General features: G+C 40.4%; 3 protein-coding genes across 3 annotated transcripts; 2 read left to right on the top strand and 1 right to left on the bottom strand.

Moving 5' to 3' along the window:
* Positions 1–8232: 8232 nt before the first annotated feature.
* Positions 8233–9156, top strand: LOC140369224 (interferon a3-like). Its single transcript, XM_072456497.1, has 5 exons — positions 8233–8355; positions 8442–8534; positions 8627–8776; positions 8864–8950; positions 9073–9156. The coding sequence occupies exons 1-5, from the start codon at positions 8233–8235 to the stop codon at positions 9154–9156; spliced, it is 537 nt and encodes a 178-aa protein (XP_072312598.1).
* A 2098-nt stretch (positions 9157–11254) lies between these two features.
* Positions 11255–12401, top strand: LOC140369221 (interferon a3-like). Its single transcript, XM_072456495.1, has 5 exons — positions 11255–11377; positions 11467–11568; positions 11895–12044; positions 12148–12225; positions 12309–12401. The coding sequence occupies exons 1-5, from the start codon at positions 11255–11257 to the stop codon at positions 12399–12401; spliced, it is 546 nt and encodes a 181-aa protein (XP_072312596.1).
* Positions 12402–13511: 1110 nt separating this feature from the next.
* Positions 13512–17575, bottom strand: cd79b (CD79b molecule, immunoglobulin-associated beta). The gene is made up of 5 exons (XM_072455530.1): positions 17156–17575; positions 16010–16321; positions 14993–15111; positions 14832–14885; positions 13512–14332 (listed from the first exon to the last, which is right to left on the bottom strand). The coding sequence occupies exons 1-5, from the start codon at positions 17226–17228 to the stop codon at positions 14240–14242; spliced, it is 651 nt and encodes a 216-aa protein (XP_072311631.1). The 5' UTR covers positions 17229–17575; the 3' UTR covers positions 13512–14239.
* Positions 17576–17635: the final 60 nt, after the last annotated feature.

The raw sequence follows: 17635 nt of genomic DNA, 5'->3' as shown, positions 1-17635 counted from the left end.
CTTTCTTGGCCTTTAACTTCAGCTCCTCAAACTCCAAAGCTTGTTTTTCTTTGAGCTTCTCTGCTTGAGCAACAAGAGCAGCTCGTTCTGCTTGTTCCTTACGACGTGCAGCAGATGTAGATGATGTAGACGATGTAGTTGAACCGCAACAGCTGGCCCTGGTCCCGGACACGCAGGATCCCGGTCGCCGCTTCCTTGATACACTGGTCATCGATGCGCTGTCATCTGGACCCACGTCGTCCTGTCTCAATTGTCTTGAAGAAATAGTCCAGTTTTCAGCTTCCATGGTGAAACTGTTGTACTGGTCCTTTTTAGGTAGGAACCAGTATGTCTGATCAGCTTCCCTTTCTTCCTCACACAACAGCTGAAGTACATTTTCGTTTGACTGAACAAAGTCGTTCATAAGTTTTGAAAACTTGTTTAAATGTTCATCAACTGTGTCAGGATTTTCACTATTTTTCATCATAGTACTTATCTTGTTCATTTTCTCAGTCAATTGAGCAAGCTTTGCTCTTCTTGCGTTCATTTGTCTGTGCAGTGCGTCTTCCAACCCTTTTTCCGTGTACCTTGACGCCCTCTTGTGGACATCCTCGACACTGCACTCATTTCCTCTCGCTCTGGTTTCCTGCGTCGTGTCGTCCTCCATTTTGGCTCAAATTAGCCCGCAAATGTTCATTGGCAATCAACAGCAGTTCAAATAAAGTAGTCTATGACACAAAGCGTGCTTTGCTTTCTTCTTGAGTGTCATCTAACAAAGACTACAACATTCCTGTTGTCTCATATTCTCTTCAGCGCAGGTTACCAGTTCGTAGTTTTTTCTTGTTATCTTGCCACGATGTTGGGCTCCTCCACGGCTCGTGCTCTGGTTGAGCGAGGTCGTTTTACTTAATGTAGAGGCTAATCCTAGTTCTTTGTTCCTTCGTTTTAACCTCTTCGGAAAATAATGACTGCATGAGCCTGTTTTACGCGTAGGACCACTGGTGTAGTCGCAGCATGGTAAAACGACCGTGTTGCTCCAGCCATCTCTCTTTATTAACAAAGTTTTACAACAAAACTTCTTCACCTGTTTTACATGACAGGTAACAGTAGTGCGCCCCCAAGCGTCCAGGATATGCACACACATGCAAACTTCTTATAATACAATAAAATTAACTAAATTAAAAATTATCAATCCAACTGATTTTCTAAACTAATAAAATCACAAACAAAAGAGAAGAGTGCAAAGAAAAAATCCTTTCAGTCATATGTGCAGCTAAACAAAACTGTTTTTAGCTTAGATTTGAAGATTGTCAGAGTAGAAGCCTGTCTCACATCTTCAGGAAGACTGTTCCAGATTTTAGCTGCATAAAACTGAAACGCAGATTCCCCATGTTTTGTCCTGACTCTGGGCACCAGCAGGAGGCCGGTCCCTGAGGTCCTCAGAGTCCGAGATGGTTCATATGGCACTAACATATCCAAGATGTACTTTGGTGCTAGGCCATGGAGAGACTTGTACACAAGCAGAGCTGCTTTAAAGTCTATTCTCTGAGCCACAGGAGCCAGTGCAGAGACCTGAGAACAGGACTAATGTGATCATACTTCCTGGTTCTAGTCAGGACCCGAGCAGCAGCGTTCTGGATGTACTGCAGCTGTTTTACAACTCGTTTGGAGAGACCAGTGAGCAGGCCGTTACAGTAGTCTAATCTACTGGAGACAAACGCGTGGATAAGTCTCTCTAAATCTGGTTTTGACAGTATATTTTTGATTTTGGTAATGTTTTTTAGATGGTAAAAAGCTGCTGATGTTATTGATTTGACGTGGCTATTAAAGTTCAAGTCTGAGTCCATTATTACCCCCAGATTTCTAATTTGGTTTGTAGGTTTTAGAGCGAGACTCTGGAGGTGACCGCTAACACTTTCTCTTTGTTTCTGTGGGCCAAAAACGATTATTTCAGTCTTGTCTGAGTTCAGCTGGAGAAAGTTGTTTTGCATCCACACACTGATCTGTTGGATGCAGTGACAGAGTGAATCTACTGGTCCATATTCACCTGCCGACAGTGAAACATAGATCTGAGTGTCGTCTGCATAATTGTGATAGGACACATTTTCACTGCGTATCAACTGACCCAACGGCAGCATGTAGAGGTTGAACAGAAGGGGACCCAGGACTGACCCTTGGGGCACTCCACAGGTCAGGGTCATGTGGTCTGAGACACAGCTACCAATTTCAACAAAGTACTTCCTGTCTTCCAGATAGGACCTTAACCAGTTTAGGGCAGTGCCACTGATGCCCACCCAGTCCTCTAGTCTCTGTAAGAGGATCCCATGATCGACAGTGTCAAAAGCAGCACTCAGATCTAACAGAATTAAGACTGAGGCTTTGCCCGTGTCAGTGTTCAGGCGGATGTCATTTGTCACCTTGACAAGAGCAGTCTCAGTGCTGTGATGAGGTCTAAAACCTGACTGAAAAACATCAAATGAGTTGTTTATTAGGAGGAAATCTGTGAGCTGTTGGTAAACAACCTTTTCAAGGACTTTGCCCCAAAATGGTAGATTAGAGATGGGCCGGTAATGACTCAGTACTGCGGCATCAAGACTGCTCTTCTTTAGGAGAGGCTTTATGACCGCAGTTTTCAAAGACATTGGGAATGTTCCAGATTGAAGCGACATGTTAACTATGTGAGTGAATGGTGCTAACAAACTGTTCAGCACAGACTTTAGAAATTTGGTGGGTAACATATCAAGGCAGCATGTAGATGAACTCAGACTGGTGATGATCTCATGGACAGTTTTGTCAGTTACTGGTGCAAAGTGAGTTAGCTCTAAGTGTCTTGGTGGTTTTAGGGTAATTTTTTGCATTGTGGGATTTATAGCATTTTTAATGCCCTGAACTTTGTCATTAAAGAATAATGCAAACTCATTACACTTGGATGTGGAAATGAGTTCTAACGGCAGCTGAGCTGGAGGGTTTACTGTGGCAAACAGGACACGCGAGTTGTTACTGCAGCTTCCAATTATTTCAGAAAAATATCTTTCCCTAGTTCTACATAAGATTAGGTTGTACATGTTCAGCTTTTCTTTTGTAAATCTCTTTTTGAACCTGGAGCTTTGACTTGCGCCATTTCCGTTCGGCCCTGCGGCACTCCCTTTTCTGTGCCCTGACCGAATCATAATTTCTCCACGGCGCCTTCTGCTTATTTTTAACCATTTTAGCCTTTATAGGGGCGATGGTGTCCAGAACATTCAAAACACTAGATGTAACAGAGTTCAACAAATCATTTACATTAGAACATGAGACATTTTCAAAGTTTATCATTTCCATAAACAGTGCACCTGTGCAATCACTTATGTGTCTCCTCTGAACAACTGCAGGACCAACCGGAGGTTTGGGAGAAACAGACAGGTCAAAGAAGACACAGAAATGATCAGACAGAGCAACATCGATCACATTAACATTTGAAATATTTACCCCCTTTGTAATTATGAGATCTAGAGTGTGTCCTTTGCTGTGGGTGGGGCCTCTCACATGCTGAGTAAGACTGAAGGTTTCAAGGACAGCATCAAGCTCTTTAGCGTTTCTGTCACAAATATTATCAACATGCACATTGAAATCACCTGTAATGACCAAACCATCAAAGTCTGTGCATATGACTGAAATCATCTCAGTAAAATCATCAATAAAATTTTGGCAGTGCTGGGGAGGCTTGTATAAAACAATGAAGAGAATGGATGGAGACCGTTTTAGCTCCATTTTAAAGGATACATACTCAAATGATGAAAACACCCCAAAAGACAACCTGCGGGTAATTATTTCATCTCTAAAGACAGCACAGACTCCACCCCCTTTTTTGTTTTCTCGTGTTTCAGATTCAAACTTAAAGTTGGGTGGAGCAGATTCTATCAGAACTACATTTCCTGTGTTTTTGTCAAGCCATGTTTCAGTTAAAAACATAAAATCAAGATTATAAGAAGAAATAAAATTATTAATTAAGAGAGATTTGTTACATAAGGATCTGACATTTAGCACAGCAAGTTTCAGACTAGTTTCAGTGAGACTGGGCTTTATCTTTTCACAGGGAATATGAATCACATTTCTCAGATTGGGCCTGACTCGCATTTTGTTTTTCCATCTCTGTGATGATGTGACTACAGAAATAGCACTAGGGGGGGCTCTTTTTACATAGGGCCCCGGGTTGGTTTGATTTTTAATGTGACAATAAGTCCCGGCAACGCTGAGACCCAGTGCATCCTAGCTATGGGAGATAGCTAGGATGCACTGGGTGGTGGGGCTTTTGTAGCCAAGGAGAGTTTGGGACCAGGTGAGAGGCGAGGGGGGATGGGTGGTGGGGCTTTTGTAGCCAAGGAGAGTTTGGGACCAGGTGAGAGGCGAGGGGGGATGGGTGGTGGGGCTTTTGTTGGTGTAGTCGGCTTGTGCAGGGAAGACATAGCCCTTGCTATATTGGGCGTGAGTGGAGCCATCTTAATGCCTGATTTGATCAGACTTTCAAAATGGCTGGGAAGGCCCATGGGTGAGAGTGGAGATGAGAAGGAGAATGATGAATATTTAGTGGGAGTAGATGTTGCAGGGGGAACCCAGGGCTGGTGTGAAGGCAGGGGCGATGACAGGGATGTTGTTGGGCTTGTCACAGATGGGTCCAAGGCCTTTGAAGATTGTTCCTTTGCTGGAGGCGGTGGAGGTGAATGCGGAGCAGCTGGAGCTGAATCCTTTGCTGGTGGTGGTGGAGCAGCTGCTGATGAATCCTTTGGTGGAGGCTGAGGTTGTGGTGCTTTTGATGTTGAAACATTGGCTCGGTCTCTGGCTGATGGAGCAGGAATTCTTCTCTCATTCCTCTCTTATCTAACTATCTGCTCAGGACCCTGTCCAGGCCCAGTCCAATGCCTCAGAGCGTGGAGCAGGTTCTCTGTCAGCACCCTCACTCCACCTCTGCATAGGTGGGGGCCATTTCTCTTAAACAGGTCCTCTCGTTTCCAGAATAGATAGAAGTTCTCAATGTAATGTAATCCTCTCGAGGAACACTCTTTGGACAGCCATGTGTTCAACTGAAGAAGCCGGCTAAACTTGTTTATCCTCCTGTCGATGTTTGGAAGAGGTCCACTTATGAATGTTTTGATTTCCATTTTATCAAGCACGTCAAATAACTTCAAGAAGTCTTTTTTCAAAACTTCAGTCTGTTCCCGCCGCATGTCCACTGCACCCACGTGCACAATCAGCTGTTTAGCTCCTCCATGCTTAGCCATAATATTTGGAAGGAGTGACGTTATCTCAGAAACAGTGGCGCTTGGAAAAGAATGTGTGTTTATCTTTTCATGCGTCACGTGACTTATCGCGCCGTCCCCAACTAAAACAATCTTCGTGACCTTGGCTCCTGGCACAGATCCTCCTCGCTGTATTTTGGCCATGTCATCTTTCCTTTTTTCATTTAATTCCATCTCTGAAAGTGGTAAAAATCTGTTGGTGAGCTGTATTTTAGGCGACTTCACGTTATCTTTGTATCGTTTAGGCTTTGCTCCAAGTTTGTTCCAAGAAACAGCCTGGTCTTTCTGGTTTTTAGACAGTTTTGGAAACGACACAGAGTCACTGCGGTTTAGGTTGAAAGTAGCAGTTTTTCTTGTAAAAAGTGTGCTCTTCTTACCGTCGGTTGACACAGGAATGGTATCGTGAAGAACTTTTTCAGATTCCAAAACAAATATCCGTGTTTTCAGCTCATTAATTTCTTGTTGATATTTCCGACAGCGTTCACAGTCTTTCTCCCTTCTTCTCCCGGACATGTCGCTGGCGTCAGATATGTCGTTAAAACTGGAAAAATGTTCTTAAAATCCTTGGTTTACTTGAAAAAAGTCTAAAGCAAAAATGTTTGGAAGACAAAAACTGATTAAAAAGCAAAATAAATAAGGAAAACAGCGATAGCAAGCGGAGCGAGCAAAAAAGCGTGTGCACTCTTCGGAAGCAGAGGTAGTACTCTGGTAGTAGTAGTAGTAGTGGTAGTAGTAGTAGTAATAGTAGTAGTAGTGGTAGTAGTAGTAGTAGTAGTAGTGGTAGTAGTGGTAGTAGTGGTAGTAGTAGTAGTAATAGTAGTAGTAGTAGTGGTAGTAGTGGTAGTAGTAGTAGTAGTAGTAGTAGTAGTGGTAGTAGTGGTAGTAGTGGTAGTAGTAGTAGTAATAGTAGTAGTAGTAGTGGTAGTAGTGGTAGTAGTAGTAGTAGTAGTAGTAGTAGTGGTAGTAGTGGTAGTAGTGGTAGTAGTAGTAGTAGTAGTAGTAGTAGTGGTAGTAGTAGTAGTAGTAGTAGTGGTAGTAGTGGTAGTAGTGGTAGTAGTAGTAGTAGTAGTAGTGGTAGTAGTGGTAGTAGTGGTAGTAGTAGTAGTAATAGTAGTAGTAGTAGTGGTAGTAGTGGTAGTAGTGGTAGTAGTGGTAGTAGTAGTAGTAGTAGTAGTAGTAGTAGTAGTAGTAGTGGTGGTAGTAGTGGTAGTAGTGGTAGTAGTACATAAAATGTTACGCGTTGATAAAATGATAGTAGCTTGATAGACCCTGCTCACCTCTAGTGAACATCCCTGAACATCCTTTGGTAAGTTTATATTTAAAAGTTATGAACTCTCCAAATAATGTCACCTGTCACCTGTCGCGCATGTTTGTTTACTCAATCCACATGGTCCACGGGCCCTAGGGGCCCTACGGCACATCCCATTCAACCGAAACTGTGAGATGACCACATTGAGATAGTCTCAAGAGGATGAGAGAGAGAAACTAATGTTTCTTGTCAAAACCTGTAATTGTCAATTGCGAGTGAGTTTAGACCTTAGACATGACGTCAGAATGACAGAAGCAGGACACGTGCTTTTGTCTCAGTGAGAATCTCACGTCTTCTGTGATTGGCCGAAACCTCATGCGGGTATGTGTTGGTCCTTCTTCCGGTCAGTGCGTAGCACGTTACTAGAGCATAATCTTTTGATAATTTGCTGCGCCGCGTCTTACCGTAAAAAAGCATTTCCAACTTTTCTGCACCAGCCGTGTTGGCGACGCCCGCCCCGCTCCCCGCACGGGCCACGGCGCACCGTGCAGGGGAGCACGCTCCCGCCGAACTCCGCGCCCGTACCCGCCGTGCTCCCCCGCAAGGGCCACGCACCCGCCGTGCTCCCCGTACGCAGTGCTCCGCGCCCGCATCCGCCGCCTAATGTTGGCCTAATGCTCGTTGCTGATAGAGTTTTTTAGCATTTCAAAACAATTACTGCCACAACGATGTATTGAAGCTGAAATATTAAGTCTTTTCAGCTTCAACCCATTTTGAGATGATCCCTAAGACGCGTGCAGGGGCGTCCCCGAGGGAGAGAAATCCAAAAGCAATTAACCTATAAACTGCAACAAGTGACGACACAAACGTGAAAGTTTGTGTAAACAAAGTAAGTAAAAATTTAAAAATCATTTTCTAATTAACGGCCTTACGCTTATTACGTATGAATAAGTTCTACTACATAGAGTGATATACATTCAATAAGATAAACAACATTAAATGGATGATGATTACAATTGTGAAAACACGCCTGCTGCACTATAGGCTTTATAATGGCATCATTATGCTATTTTATAATTATTTATAGTAAACGTATACGTTACATGAGGTTAATTCTTCACGGGCCCAGATTAAGACCTGATTATGCGTTTCTACGACGCACAATCACGCACAGGTTTTAACATTGTTTTGTAGGTTATTTCAGTGTTTTGTTTATTTTGTTGTGTTTCTATCTCACGTTAGGCCTGTTTAAGGAGCCGCAGCGCGCGGCCGAAACTGCTGGGCTATTTGACCGCGCCGGGTTCGACCGCGCCGGGTTAGGGTCAGGCTAAGGGTTAGGGCTGAGGGCATGAGGCTATATGGCCGTCCCGCGGCTCCTGACACGACAGGGCTATTTGACCGCGCCGCGGCTCTGTAGTTACGGCGGAATACATATTAAGATATCTAAACGTTTTAATTGTAATTTATTATGTCTAGACTTTATTGTTGCTGATGCAATGTAATGTTGTAGCTGGTTTAGGGAAAGTTGAGCACTTTGAAAGTCACTCCTTCATAATGCCAACCAATTAGGAAAACGAAAGTGGCCTTAGGTATAAAGTAAAGTCTCCAGGCTGTAGTCATGACAGACTCAATCAGCCCGAGGATACATCTGAATATAACAAAACTGTGGATTAATATCTGAGCGGATCGATCAAGACGTTTGGTTCACAGCCATCACTACTGAACAAAATGCTGAACAAGATCCTTTTGGTGTGCGTCCTTTTCACTGCAGGCTCGTCACTGACCTGCAAATGGATGGACAAGGACTTTCAAATATACAGCAAAGCCTCATTGGCTCTGCTGAAAACAATGGTGAGTTCAAGCCATTACGCACATTCATTCAAGTAGTGAAGCCTTTTTTGTTTGTTTAGAACTAATAAATGTTATTTTTAATAAAGAAAAACCACTCCAAAAAACCCACCGATGAATTTGAGCTGGATGATGCTGCGGCCTTCCCAAATGAGTTGTACAAACACGCGTCCGAGGAGTCAGTAAGTAGAGATTTAGCGTAACTTTTTGCACTAATCAACCACTAAATCATGAATATTCAGATTAAAAAAATACTTTTTACTTTGTGTTTTAGCGGGTAGAGCGGCTCAGATTTGTGGCACACGTCTTGGGTGAGATTGATGCCCTGTTTGAGCAGGACCAGACACACGCGTCCTGGAGCGCGAGCTCAGCGGAGGACTTTCTGAACATCATTTCGCAGCAGGCAGATGCTGTGCGTTCTTGTGTAAGTATCAGCTCCAAATGTCTCCACTTCAAATAATAATCCTCTAAATGTGTTCTTAATTGACATTTACCACTCTGTTCTGGTCAGGTTGGGAAGCATAAACACCACTTGAAGAATCAAAGGAAGATGAGCCTGTATTTTAAGAGACTTTCACGGCACGTCCTGGAGCACATGGTCAGTTATTTATATTCTACAAGGTTGTTGTTGTTGTTGTTGTTGTTGTTGTTGTTGTTGTTGTTGTTGTTGTTGAATGTTGAATGTTGATAACTGATGGTGTAAAATTCTTGTTTCCTTAGGGACACAGCGCTGATGCCTGGGAACTGGTCCGGAAAGAAATCCGACTGCACCTCCACAGAGTGCACATCCTGGCTACGTCTTAAACCACCAAGACCAAAGACCATTTATTTATTCAAAACAGTATTACTGACCTCATATTTATTTATTTATTTATTTATTTATTTATTTATTTATTTATTTATGGTAATATCTATTTATTTATGGTAATATCTATTTATTTCTGTCTTATTATTTATGAAGGATATTAACAATGGAATTAACGTTAAATTATTGAGCTATGTACTGTATTTTTATTTGTACTTTTAAATCTAATACAATGTCATTTTATAAAATGTATACAAGTTTTGAATTGACGATTTCAAATGAGTAATAAACAGCCTGTTAAAAACAATATACATCTATTAATTATGCACTAAAGGAAAGGTTGATACCACTACCACTAATACTTCCACTGATACAAATGATAATGATAATGATAAATTATTTGTATGGAACTTTTCACATAGACCATTCATATACATAATATACATTTAAAGGTGCCTACAGTGTTTGGCAACTTAACCGTGTCTGGGACGTTCCAATGTCTAGGAGGCCTCACTGAAAACACCCTGTCCCCTCTTGAGGAGTCGGAAGGGGGACACTGTCCCCTCTTGAGGAGTCGGGGGACACTGTCCCCTCTTGAGGAGTCGGGGGACACTGTCTCCTCTTGAGGAGTCGGGAGGGGGACACTGTCCCCTCTTGAGGAGTCGGGGGACACTGTCTCCTCTTGAGGAGTCGGGAGGGGGACACTGTCTCCTCTTGAGGAGTCGGGAGGGGGACACGGTCTCCTCTTGAGGAGTCGGGAGGGGAACACTGTGAAGAGGGTCTGTTCGGTGAAGCGGAGGTATCATTTATTTAAACCCAATGAGAAAAACTATCTTTGCACACTGTTAAAACAAAATACAGATTAAACAAATAAATACAGAATATCCAAAGAAAATACCAATAAACATTCAATAAAATTAACAAATACATAAAAACACACACATGTGCTGTGGATAGTTCCAAACCGGTGCTTTAAAAAAATTTAATTTAAATAGTATCTATGTTTTGTCACTGAGAAAAGTTGCTGAGTGTGGATAGTTCTTCTTCTTATGTTATGTGCTCATGCTGATATTTGGTATACAAAGTCATAACATGGTTAAATATCTATTAATTTAATTTACACTGTACCTTAACGATGACACTAGGATACAGTATTGTAAAGACAGATTCAATGATAATAAAATGTAGCTTCAGAAGTTCTGCTGGAACTTTCAATCATTTATTTTATGACAAAGCTCGTCCATGATCTCTGAATCAGTTAAAATGTCTTACATTTTATTCCAATTAAAATAGGCCACACTTGAAATATTTAATGCATACTATTGAAATATCACTTAGAATGATCCAACAGGCCGTGTTTGAAACGCAGTTCTCACAGTTATTTTGATCCATCACCGCGTGTGGACAACAAGCGAAATGTCACCCTGCGTTTTCTACTTCAGAGGAACCAGCCACAGCGTCGGCCTTGACGCACACAACCACTTTCATTTTCAACTCAGCAACAATTGGAGGCAACTCGCAACAATTTCTCATCCAACAGTTTTTATTTAATTTTTTTAAACAAATTTGACTTGCCTACCAGACATATTATGCATTTGCCATTCACAAAAGCTCAATTTGATTAGCACTTCTAGTTAGTTATTCAGTTAATTCGTCAGTAAAAGTTAGTTAAAATAATAATAATAATAATAATAATAATAATAATAATAAGCACAACTTTGATGAACCACGAGTTGCAAAAGCTTTAGATTAAAACAATTAAAGAATATATTACGCCCCTGTTATTTAGCTCAACGTTCAAATCTTCAATGAGATGTGAAATTAAATAACAAATTAATTAGTCTGAATTATGAAGAAAATAAACTAAAACTATCTGCAATTATCCAAACAATTAACCTGGAACATGTTTCATCCATTGTGTATGATTTGGTCAGTTTTCATCAGAAGTCCAATGTGAAATGCTGAGGTTTTGGACGCATGAGAAAAGTGGAAAGTGAAATACACGGTCTCCATAAATTGAGCCGCTCGTTCAGTGACAGTCACACAACAAATATTGAATCCTATTAATCCTATAGCAATATCTCATCAAGCACAATGATGATGTTCAGGATGCTACTCGTCTGCGCTTTGGTCGGGACCGGCTCTGCACTCAGCTGCAGGTGGATGGAGCACAAGTACGAGGAGTACAGAGACAACTCCCTGGATCTTCTCAACGCGATGGTGAGTCAGTCCCCAACATGGCACGTGTATCTATGTATCTAATATGTTTGTGTAAATACTTAAGCACTTATGTGTCATTTATTCTCCAGGGGAACAACTCCATTAACGCCATTAACTCCACTGAAGACGCTGATCTTGAGGATGCTCTTGCCTTCCCGAATGAGCTCTATAACCTTGCATCTAAAGCCAGAGTAAGTATAGCCGACAGCCTAAATGTAATTCAGTTTAGTTTAGTAGTTTATTTATCAAGTACAATGCTGAGCTACAGGAAACATGCGTGAGCAGGTTATACCAAGTTGCTCATTTCCACCTGCATGTCTCTGGACAGGCTGAGCTAAAAATGGCGTTGCCAAGAAAATAAAATAATACAAGACGCACAAAAAATACTATCAATATACACATTTCGAGTATATTATGCATCCAGTCATTCCTCTAGTAAAAACAGTCCCACTCCAATTAAGACTCTTGTAACTTGTAGCTCACACATGTGCTGTAATGTGGGTTGTTTGCATTTCAGACAGAGGAGACTCTCAGATTCATGGCACAGCTTTTGGATGAGATTGTGTCCGTGTTTGAGGAGGACCAGACCTCTGCGTCCTGGCAGGAGAGCGCAGCGGAAGATTTTCTCAACGTCATCACGCAGCAGGCGGACGGACTCCGATCGTGCGTAAGTGGATCCTCTCCTTCAACATTTAGTCACACCAATATTATACATGTGTTATTTTGTCTATATGTTCCACTGAAATAACTTTATAAAATCTTGTGTTCAGGTTGCGAGCCAAAGCCAAAGAAAAAACAAGAAGTTGAGCTTGTACTTCAGGAGAATGTCAAATCTACTGGAGCAAACGGTACGACAATTTAAACGAAAGACTTTGAAGAAACAAATTTCCCGTTTTTCATGAGTTTTATGTTTCCACCTCTTTGTCTCCAGGGCCATGACATTGAAACCTGGGAATGGATCCGCAAAGAAGTCAAAATGCATCTCCAAAGGGCCGATCTGCTGCTCCCCGCAAAAACCAACTAAAGCCCCTGATGTCTTATTTATTCTTATTTATTCCTGTATTTATTAATTTATTGAAACTGCTGATGAATCTACCAAACTTGCTCTGTATGGTTTCTCTGTGAATCAGCTCAAATGTGACAAATGTGTGATAATTAGAATGCAGAGGTAATTGAAATGAACTCCATTAGTCACGTCAGTCACACATTGTAGAAGACACACCCGTTTTAAGCTCGCTGCAGGAAGATGTTTGGGGCGTTTCCCTTCTGCTGTGGTCGGGACTGGCTCCGCCCTGAGCTGCTCATGGGTGGAGCACAAATAAGAAGAGTTCAGAGACTGCTCCCTGGAGATACTGCGTCTTGTCCCCCACGACAGATGCGCGTGAACATGTTAGTAAAGCATATTTCTATCTGACTGGTGCTTGAATATTCCTGGTGAGTTACACTTTCTCCAGTACAGACCTTGATTTTGAAGAAGCGTTGGTTTTCCCAAATAAACTCTATAGGCGCGCATCCAAAACACCCGCAACTGATGAGTAAATTAGTCAAAAAAGCGACTAATTTCACTACAAAAATAAAACTATATCATACAAGTTATGCAATGGCTTAATTCTTGGCAGAAAAAGCCTGGGATTCATGGTGCAGCTTTTGGATGAGATTGTCACCCTGTTTGCGTCATGGCACGAGCGCGCAGCATTACGTCATTACGCAGCAGCAGACGGACTCCGGTTACGTGTTCTCCTTCAATGATATGAATCTATTGTTGCACATAATTAGTATTAGATTACAGTCTGAATTAGGGATATACTGTGTTTTTTCACTTTTAGAAATAGTCTGCTTGTCAAATATGATGCCCGTGTTTATGATAAAATTCATCAAAGTGCAGACTAAACTTCAGTTGGCAAAAAAATGTGGGACATTTGGAAAAAAATATTAAAATGTAATTTTGTGCCATTGAATTTTAATGTTTTTTTTGTTGTTGTTCAGATTGCAAGCCAAAGATACAAAAGGAAGCACAAAAAGCTGAGTCTATACTATTTTGTCAACTCTACTAGAGCAAATGAATGGATCTGCAAATAAATCAAGCTGCACCTCCAAAGAGCAGACCGGCTTGTTCTTGCTAAACCAATAAAAAACACAGATTATTCATATTATTTATTTATTTGCTGAAGAAATGTATCATGTATTTTTACTGTGATGATTGCGGCACTGTTACTCTTTTATAAATCAAATAATATGGAACCTTAGGTACATCCAATAATCATAATTAGGTCAAATCATTTCTCAAGCATTATTAATATAAGTAGTCAACGTATAAAAGTAAAACAGAGCTGAATAATAAAGGTTGTCACATCTACCAGTAAAACTAACTACTACTGCTCAATATTTCTCACGTAAATTACAGATCCTGGCACAAAAATGAGAGGCGAGAAAAGAAAAAAAATAAAGAAAATTAAAGGTGCACTATGTAACTCTTCTTTAGCTTTATCATCTGCTTGTCTTAGTATATATATGTATTTATATATATATATATATATATATATATATATATATATATTTTTATTGCTCAAAACCTTGAAAAACATGCATTATTTCCATCTGTGAACCCGCTCGCCTCTCCACAGATCTGACCTGAAACTTGACTTTGTTGCGACATACTGTGGATCATTCCATGCAAAGTAATAACATCTCCATGAAAAGTTACATAATGCAGCTTTAGCAAAGTTAGACCACAACTTAAGTGATTGTATTTGGCAGGATGGATGGACGCTGTGCTAATAAAACACAAACTGCACCTCTTCATTCACTGGTCTCTTGCAGTTTGTCACTCAAGAGTCAAAGTGGCGGTGGTGTCTTTATGTTTCACTCCCACGGGGCCTCTGCTCCTTCCGGCTGGGCGTAAACAGAGATCTCCTCATACAGGTCTCCTCCTCCACATGTATCAATCGCCAAACCCTGAAGAATACATAAAAGTCCAAATTCAGATGACTGCGATGGCGTCTGTATGGTTTTTATTATTATACCAGTTGTATTGAAGTGGCATTGGCGTTTAGAAGACAGAAATGAACCCACATGCATTTTGAGCTTGTACCTGGACAGTTAAATCACATATTGGTTGCATACTATGAAAATTGAATAGTATTCAATAATAAAAATAGATTATTTTTAAGGTTGCAGCTAGGTCGCTCTTTGCAACAGTAAAAACAGATTATATGTAATTGATCATCTGTAACCGAATGTACTGACTAAGATCAAATGTGATAATGCAAATCTGCTGCTTGGCTAAAATAACATTTAAAGTGATTTGAATACTCCTAAGAGACTAGTTAAGGTCACATTAAAGGTGGTTTCAGATGATATGGGATGAAAATGTAATTTGACTTACATTACTGAAGAAAATATATTACACTTCAGTTATAATAATCAAGTTAATAATAAATAACATGATCAAAACCTCATAAATGTGGTCCATTTCTGGCTCTTCGTAGATGCAGTCTTCCTTGACAGACTATAAGTACAAAGGGAAATGTGTTAAAAGTTACCATATACATCATATAAGCAGCATAACGCAGCATAACGTCTTAAAATACAGATTACATGGAAAAGTCTATTTACCAGGGTCTTTTGGCGAAACCCGAACGCAGCGATGAGCGCAGCCAACAGCAGAGCTTGTAAAATAATGAGACCGTCCTTCACTTGACTCCGATACAAGACATTTGCAAGGTTCACAGGCTCTGGGAGAGACAGAGACATAAACATACACACAACTGCTGCGATATAACACTTGAAAGGATTTATTACCTAAAAACAAACCCTAGATCCCCGCTCCAAACCTTTCAGCAGCAATTTAAACGGACCAATTATTTTAGTTTCCGGACATTTTGTAAATTACTCCATGTTGAGCGTGCAGACTATTTAAACGCTACTTTACCAGTTTCTATGCAAACAGTAGTAGTAGTACTTTCTTGAGATCGCCAGAAATACTGACCTTTTTGTTGTTATTGAATATACGCACAGTAACGGCAATTTGACTTAACCATGTGAAATAATGTCACATTCATGTGCATATAACTGATGAAAATAGAGTGTTTTTTTTTACTATTATTATCAGTATTATCTTGTCTTACGCCAGCTGTTTTTATTTTATTTTATCTTTATTTTTCCCCTCCATTCCTTAGAAGGAAATAGGTTTTGTCTATAGGAGTTTTTGTTTATAAGAGTTCTTCTAATAAGAGTGTTTTTACAAGAGTTTTTACAATAGTTTTGTTTATAAGAGTTTTGTTTATAAGAGTTTTGTTTATAACAGTTTTTGCTTATAGGAGTTTTGTTTTTAAGAGTTCTTCTATTAAGAGTGGTTTTTTTAAACTTCCTATAAGTTATCTGTCCTTTTCCTCTGTATCTACCTGCGTTGCAACAATGAAATTTCCCTATGTGTGGACAATAAAGGAATATCTTATCTTATCTTGATATGTTGTATGCAATAGTAATAGTGATGTTATTGTAGTTATAGACACTAAATATCAAAAGTATAACAGAACCGGCCTTCTCAGCGGTGGAAGGCGTTGAGTCGAATCTGTTTATCTGCTCTTCTTGGTTCGGTGCGTTTTATGTGATCAGTCACGTGTAACTCACTCGCCACTTGCACTTCGGTGCCTGGTCCAAACACATCGTTGATCTCACAGAAGTAGACGCCCTGGTCCTCGGTTTGGAGCTCGGTGAGGATGAGGATGGCGTTTTTCGTCAGGTTTCTACTGCGGACAAAAATCCTGTTCATGGAATGTTGGATCAGGGACTTGGACTCGTCAAACTTGGAGGCTTTGTGCCAGCGGGCGACGGAGGGCAGGTGCCGTTTGGACGAGATGCAGTAAATGCCCACTCTCTTGCCAGTCATCACGCCGTAGAACCGGGGCTTCTGGGTAATCTGGAGGGCTTGGGTCGCAGCATCTGACAAGACAAAAACAGGGAAGAAGAAGGTGTATTATGCAACTCAAAAATCCAGTGACCAAAGTGCTTTCTTGTAAAAATCTAAAGCAGAAAACCATAATACAATACATTTTAGCAGTGCAATCATTAAAACAAACTGTACTAAATTAAGTGTCAGGCCATTACCGAGTGTTAAAAGCCAAGTCTCTCTTTAATTTGTATTTTCAATAAATTTTTATCAGCTTTTTTTTAAGCATTTTTGACCATAAACGATATATTTGATATTCGACTTTTGCATAGCTTCAAAACAACATTCACAACATTATCAGCATTTCAATATTGCCCACGTCTTGTCTGATTAGATATATTTTGAGCCTAGATTTAAAAAGGCCTACCATGAAAAACCTACAGGGTCACCTCTGACTTGATGGAACCACCTGATTGTCTCCATAGAGATAGTTTAATGCCATATGATGGAACATTCTTGGCAAAGTAATAACATTTCCAAATAAACCAATGGCGGATCTTCCACTAGAAAAGACAAAAACTATAAATTAGGTAATTCCTAAATTAAACTGGTTGTCAAAAGTTTGCCTTAAGAAAAAGAGTTTTTATAGTAACTGGGCAAGATTATTAAAAAAACAACAACTTCCTCTTTGCTCCAGATGGACAGGAAATATAGTACTTTGTGGCAAAAATAGCATGCAAAATATGTGACTGAACAACGAAGAAACCACACAAATTATAATAAGGATAAAAAGGCAATTACTTAAAAAGATCCTGTATTGAACAATTATATACATGGTTTTAACTATATGCAATACGCCACATGATAAATCATATGAGAAAAATTACCTGTAAGATGAAGCAAAGTTAGTCCACAGTATCCAGTCAAAAGCCAGCACACAGTGACAGTCAAAAGAGACATTTTCCTTTCCAGATGTGTGTCAAAAAAACCAACAAAACACACAATGAAATCTGAAATAAACTTGTAGCATTGAAGTACAGGCTGAAGTTGCACCTCTGGCCACAGCTGTAGTCTAAACTGAACTGAGAGAGGCGCGAGGAGGCGGGGACTCTTACAGGAACAGAAAACACTATACACACTGATTTCAAACACAACAGTTTAGTATTGGACAAAATGTAAAATAAATTAAATTGATTTGGTCTGGTTTGTCGTGAACATTTTAGCAGATTTACCGAGCAGTGAAGCGTGTATCAGAGCATTTGAGAAAACTGTGGATTTAATCTTCATTTCTGCAGATTGGGTTTAATAGCGTTTAACGTTGTGATTTATTTTTTCTGGTAGTAAACACGCATGTATAGGGCTGTTCA

This window comes from Eucyclogobius newberryi, unplaced genomic scaffold, assembly GCF_026437365.1.
Source record: "Eucyclogobius newberryi isolate DKJ021-1_F unplaced genomic scaffold, fEucNew1.0.hap1 SCAF_20, whole genome shotgun sequence".
Taxonomy (NCBI): Eukaryota; Metazoa; Chordata; class Actinopteri; order Gobiiformes; family Gobiidae; genus Eucyclogobius; species Eucyclogobius newberryi.
The sequence above is the reverse complement of the archived record's forward strand: the minus strand, read 5'-3'. Positions and strand labels throughout refer to the sequence as shown.